Source organism: Cebus imitator, unplaced genomic scaffold (assembly GCF_001604975.1).
Source record: "Cebus imitator isolate Cc_AM_T3 unplaced genomic scaffold, Cebus_imitator-1.0 Scaffold11, whole genome shotgun sequence".
Taxonomy (NCBI): Eukaryota; Metazoa; Chordata; class Mammalia; order Primates; family Cebidae; genus Cebus; species Cebus imitator.
The window spans coordinates 5483467-5490158 of NW_016107326.1; the positions used below are offsets into that span (position 1 = coordinate 5483467).

The 6692-nt window shown below is 40.9% G+C and overlaps 1 protein-coding gene across 6 annotated transcripts in view; it reads left to right on the forward strand.

Annotated features, from left to right (window-relative positions):
- Window positions 1-3934, forward strand: part of ADK (adenosine kinase) — a 578382-nt gene extending 574448 nt beyond the window's left edge. For 4 of the 6 annotated variants that reach the window (XM_017548620.2, XM_017548645.2, XM_017548622.2 and 1 more), the window contains one exon: window positions 3221-3929. In XM_017548620.2, coding sequence (XP_017404109.1) covers window positions 3221-3345 — 125 coding nt within the window. In that variant the 3' untranslated portion in view covers window positions 3346-3929. Of the gene's footprint in view, window positions 1-3220 lie in introns of all 6 variants that reach the window. The other 2 variants (XM_017548629.2, XM_037727182.1) reach the window with 2 other exon arrangements.
- Window positions 3935-6692: the final 2758 nt, after the last annotated feature.

Here is a 6692-nt window from a genome sequence, read left to right on the forward strand (position 1 = left end):
CATTTGTTGAGGAGTGATTTACTTCCAATTATGTGGTCAATTTTAGAGTAAGTGTGATGTGATGCTCAACAAACCTTTTTTCAAAGTTCTTAGTTTCTTTGCATTGGGTTAGAACATGTTCTTTTAGCTCAGAGAAATTTGTTATTTCCTACCTTCTGAAGCCTATTTCTGTCAATTCATTAGACTCATTTTCCATCCAGTCTTGTTTCCTTGCTGGTGAGGAGCTGTGAGCCCTTGGATGAAGAGAGGCGTTCTGGTTTGGGGTGCTTTCATCCTTTTTACACCGGTTTCTTCCCATCTTTATGTATTTATCTCCCTGTGGTCTTTGTAGCTGGTGACTTTCTGTTGGGGTCTCTGACTGGACGACCTATTGTTGATGTTGAAGTTATTTCTTTCTGTTTCTTAATTTTCCTTCTAACAGGCCCCTCTGCTGTAGGACTGCTGGAGGTCCACTCCAGACCATGGTTGCCTGTGGATCATCTGCAGTGGCTGCAGAACAGTAAGGGTTGCTGGCAGTTTCTTCTTCTGCTATCTTTGTCCCAAAAGAATATCTGCCAGAGGGTAGCCTGAGCTCTCCTTTATGAGGTGACTCTTAGGATATATGGGGGTCGGCGAGCTTTTTGAGGAGACAGTCTGTCCTTTATAGGAGCTCAAGTGCTGAACTGTGAGCTCCGCTCCTCTGGTCAGAGCTGCTGGGCAGGTACATTTAAGTCTGGTGCAGCGTAACTCATAACCGCCTTTTTTTCCCCAGGTACTCTGTCCTGGGAAGGTGGGGCTTTATTTATAAGTTTCTGTCATGCTGCTGCCTTTTTTCAGAGATGCCCTGCCTAGCAAGGAGGTAGCCTAGTCACAGTCTGCCAGCAGAGGTGTTGTTGAACTGCCATGGGCTCTGCCCAGCTGCTGTGTGAACCTCCTTGCAGTTTTGTTTATAGGGGTATACTTAGAACTGCTTCAGTAATGGCGATCTGCCTCTGTAATGATGGACTGCCTTGGTAGTGGTGGATTGCCTCGGTAATGGCAGATGCCCTTCCCCCACAGAAGTGGACCATCCAGGGTCCAGTTGTGCTTTCTGTGAAACTCTCAATTCAGAGCATTTCAGATTGGTGGTCTTTGTGGGGGTGGGACCGGCCAAGCCAGATCACCTAGGTCCCTGTTTCAGTCCCCCTTTTTTTTTTAATTGCACGGGCAACTGTCTCCCAGGCATTCCAGTCACCAATTGAAAAGGGGCCTAGGTTTGTGTGAGTTTTTGTGCAGAGACCCACTGCACTGGCTAAAACAGCCATGCTGGGGGCTCATGGCACTTTTCCACCCAGGAATTTCCTGGCCTGGCTCCCCGTTTCAGTCCCTTTTTCAGTTGCATGGGCAACTCTGTCTCCCAGGCATTCCAGTCGCCAGTTGAAAAGGCACCCAGATTTGTGTGATTTTTTTGTGTGGAGACCCGCTGCACTGGCTGGGACTCATGGCGCTTTTCTGCCCAGGAATCTCCTGGCCTGGCTCCTGGTTTCAATCCCCTTTTTTTCAGTTCAACAAGCAATTCTGTCTCCCAGGCATTCCAGTCACCAGTTGAAAAGGCGCCCAGATTTGTGTGAGTTTTTATGCGGAGATCCACTGCACTGGTTGAAACGGCTGTGCTGGGGGCTCCTGGCGCCTTTCTGCCTGGGAAGCTCCTGATCTGTGGGCAGTAAAAATTCGTTTGGAAATATGGTTATCACTCACCCTCTGCATTTTTGCTGGGAACTGCAATCCCGAGCTGTTCCTTTTTGGCCATCTTAGATCCCGTCTGATCAAAAGCTTTTTAACTGCAAAGGCAATATACTTGATAGATACAGTGCTATTCAAGTTATGTTTCTTCTTGAATGAGCTTTGATCGTTTGTGTCTGTCAAAGAATTTGTCCTATTCATCTAACCTGTCAAATCTGTTAAGTTGTTAACAATGTTTCCTAATTATCCTTTTAATATATGTGGATTCTATATAGTGATATCACTTCTGTCATTCCTGATAATAATAATTTATGTCTTCTCTCTCTCTCCCTCCTTCCCTCCCTCTTTTTAATAGCCTGAAGATTTGTTAATTTTGACCTACTTGTACTCCCAATTTCATCTTCTCAACCAAGGCTAAGGATCTATGTAGTTGTCCGTCCTTGTATTGTGGCCTGGTAACTCTCTCCAGACAGTGGGCTAGAGAAATTTTATGTTTTGGCCCATTTGTTACTTCTCTTTCATGAATCCTTTATGGCTGTTGTGCAATTTTTGAAAAACTTTGTTTCATGTATTTTGTCTTTGTCGTAGCTGGAGGAAGAGTAAATCTGGTTCTCTTTGATTCTGTCTTGGTCAGAAGTAGAAGTCCTCAACATATTTTCTTTTTAACTTATAATTTATTTTCTCGCCAACCTGGTTCATCATGCTCTACTACAGAGATTATTTCACTGTTTCTTCTGGGAACGAAAGGGAAATGTAAAGTCCTTCATAATTTTTCATTTCTCAGAGTTTTTATTGGAGAGACATCCAGTAAGAGAATTTTGTCCAAATAGCAATATATTAGGGATGACAATCCAGAGACTCCAGAGGGAAAAGGAAAGGGATAACACATCATTTCTTAGCTGCAAAGACACAGGGTGCAGTCATTCTTAGAACCTTTCATCTCCAAGTGAATGGAAAACTTGACTGGTTAGACTTAGAAAGACCAGATTGGCGGGGTACAATGGCTCACGCCTGTAATCCCATTTGGAAATTCAAGGCGGGCAGATCACCTGAGGTCAGGAGTTTGAGGCCAGCCTGGCCAACATGGTGAAACCCCGACTCTATTAAAAATACAAAAATTAACTAGGCATGGTGTCATGTGCCTATAATCCCAGCTACTCGGGAGGCTGAGGCAAAATTCCCGAATCGCTTGAATCAGGGAGGCAGAGGTTGCTGTGAGGCAAGATCACACCATTGCAGTCCAGCCTGGGCAACAGGAGTGAAACTCCATCTCAAAAAAGGAAGACCAGATTGACTTCATGGTAAGTTGTTAGGTCTCAACTTGAGCTCTTTAGAAGAAATATTAGGGTGAGGTCATGATGTTTGGGAAAAGACCTCCCTAAACCTAATGCTCAAGACTTTCTCTTACTGTCAAAACTGAAGAATGAGATAGGTGCTTAGATCATATATTGGTCTGACCCAATACGACATTTCCGCTGCTGTTACACAATACTCATGTTTCTTTTTGTCGGTGTTCTAGGTTTTCTGTCTCAACTCGTCTCTGACAAGCCTCTGACTGAATGTATTCGTGCTGGCCACTATGCAGCAAGCGTCATAATTAGACGGACTGGCTGCACCTTTCCGGAGAAGCCAGACTTCCGCTGATGGAAGAGCTGAAAATGCAGGCCCGGGAGTGAAGACACTGCCCTGATTGCTTCCTGAGAATTCCCATATTAATAAAGAAGAAAATTATCTGCCATCTTTTCCTACTATAATAATGCTGAATCTTAATTTAGAGGGTATAAGGGTACGGTAATGCTTGTAGAATCTTTATTACCTCAACAACCTAAAAAATGATGTTTATTTCCATAGTTTGATAGTGCCACTTAAATGTCAATTAAACAAGAATATAACATTTGAAATTTTATTTCATTTTCAATTACTTTGTAAATTTGTGTGTATTTAGTACACTGATTCATTTTTTTACATTTCTGCTTTGAATGCAGATGCAATTTAATATAATAGATTTTTTAATGAATTAATCTTAACATAGTAATCTTTAGCTTTTTATACAAATATATTTAATTTAGGAGTATATCTGTATCTACACACACACATACATAAATATACCACATATATACCTGATAGTCAAATAAGGTACGGAAATTTTATCTTGTCAAACTATGCCTAATAATCTCTTTAATGTGCATTCAATCATGTAATAAACTTTGGATAATTAATGTGCCAAATTTAAGTTGTATTACAATATTTAAATCATAGTCCTATGGAACTCTGTAATTTGATGCAAACAAAAACTTGTCATATAGGAATTTTTTTCTGTCTTTTTCCCTGTGTACAACAAGCTAAGGAAAAAAGGTCATTATTTAATACTGGGCCCTGAAATGATATCCAATTTGTTAATGGAATTAGGAAAAATAGCAACATAATACACCAAATAACTTAGTATTGGAAACCAATAAATCATTTTTTTAAGGAAAACAAAATGGTATGATAGGACTTATGGAGTCAGACTTAGTTACCTTTATATGACCTTAGGCAAATCTTCTAACCTCAGTTTCCTTTTTGTAAAAAGAGATAATAACCCTTATATACAAGGTCATTGAGATGATTTGAGAAAGATTACCAAGTATATTTGGCACAATGCCTTGTAAATGCTTAATAAGTAGCTGCTATTAGCATTATGATTTTTTTAATAAGAAAAAAAGATAAGATTTGTAAAACTGAATTCAAATCATAGGAAAGGATTTGGCCAGGCGCCATGGCTCACTACTGTAATCCCAACACTTTGGGAGGCCAAGGTGGGAGGATCACTTGAGCCCAGGAGTTCAAGACAAGCCTGGATAACAAAGTGAGGTCCCACCTGTACAAAAAAAAATTTAAAAATTAGCCAGCCACAGGCTGGGCACAGTGACTCACACCTGTAATTCCAGCACTTTGGGACGAGGCAGTTGGATCACTTGAGGTCAAGAGTTCAAAATCAGCCTGGCCAACATGGTGAAACTCCATCTCTATTAAAAATACAAAAATTGGCCAGGCATAGTGGCTCACGCCCATAAACCCAACACTTTGGGAGGCCAGAGCAGGTGGATCACCTGAGGTCAGGAGTTCGAGACCAGCCTGACCAACATGGTGAAACCCCGTCACTACTAGAAATACAAAAATTAGCCCAGTGTGGTGGCACATGCCTGTAATCCCAGCTACTCACTCAGGAGGCTGAGGCAGGAGAATCACCCAAACCCAGGAGGCAGAGGCTGCAGTCAGCTGAGATCGCACCATTGCACTCCAGACTGGGCAACAAGAGTGAAACTCCATCTCAAGGGAAAAAAATACAAAAATTTTGCCAGGTATGGTGGCATGGTGGTGGTTGCCTGTAATCCCATCTATTTGGGAGGCCGACACAGGAGATTTGCTTGAACCCAGGAGGCGGAGGTTGCAGTGAGCCAAGATCACACCACTGCACGCCAGCCTGGAAGACAGAGCAAGACTCCATCTCAACAACAACAACAAATTAGCTGTGGTGGTTTATACCTATAGGCTCAGCTACATAGGAGGCTGAGTTGGGAGGATTGCTTGAGCCCAGGAGTCTGAGGCTACAGTAAGCCATGATCACACCACTGTACGCCAGCCTGGGCAACAGAGCAAGACCCTGCCTCAAATAAATTAAATAAAACTTGTAATTCAAACTATAGAAAGTTGAGGACTATCTGTAGTACAATTAATTTAAATATAAAGTAGTTTGATACTTTACAGCGGTGCCAAAGCAATCCATTGGGAAAAGGAAATTTTTCTCAATAGATAATGCTATAAAAACTTGATATTCATAAGGAAAAAAAGTGAATCTTTGACTCTGACCTCACACCATACAAAAAATTAGAGATAAATCACGGTCACAAGATAAAAGCTAAAACTACTAGGCTTATAGAAGAAAACAGGAGAATATTTGCCCAGCTCGAGATAAGCAAAAGTTCTTGGAAAGAATCATGAGAGCACTAACCATATAACAAAAATATTGATAAATCAGATTTCAAAAAAATTAGAACTTTATGTTCATCTAAAGACACCATTACAATCCCCCATAGGCCAGGATACTATAATTACAACACATATATCTGAACTCATAACCAGAATATATCTTAATACTCTTACAATTCAAAAATACAGATACTTAACAAAAGAAGATATATGAATCACTAATAAGCATGATTGATAAATCATGAATGATATATCAATTTGAATGATAAAGAATTCAATATTATTATCATGGGAGAAATAAATTTTAAGACCTCATTGAGATACTACTACACTAGAATGACTAAAATTTAAATGACAACACCAAATGTTAGAGAAGACATGGAGCAACATCGCTGATGGACTGAACAACCACTGAACATTGCTGATGTAAAACTGAACAATCACTGCGAAAAGACCCTTAAGTTTCTTATAAAAAAGTAAATATACACCTATTCTTTCATCTAGCTATTTCACTTCTTGGTATTTACCCAACAGAAGTTAAAGTATAACTTTGGTGGATACACCAAAGGACTTGTAGTAGTTTTATTCATCATTGCCAAAAACTGGAAAGAGATAGTTGTCCATCAGCAGGAGAGTGGATAAACTGACATATTCAAATAGTGGAATAGAGGACCAAGTGTGATGGCCCATGCCTGTAGTCCCAGCAATTTGGGAGGCCGATGTGGGAGGATCACTTGAGCCCAGGGGTTAAGACCAGCCTGGATAATGTAGTGAGGCCCCCATCTCTACAGAAAAATAAAAAGCAAAATTAGCTGGGCATGGTGGTGCACACCTGTATTTGCTACCCAGGAGGCTGAGGTGGGAGAATTGCTCGAGCTCAGGTCAAGACTGCAGTGAGCCATGATTGGGCCACTGCACTCTATCCCGGATGACAGAGGCAGACCCTGTCTCGAAAAAAAAAATAGGAAAAGGAAGAAATTAACTGCTGATAAAACAACATGAATCCGTTCAAAAGTGGA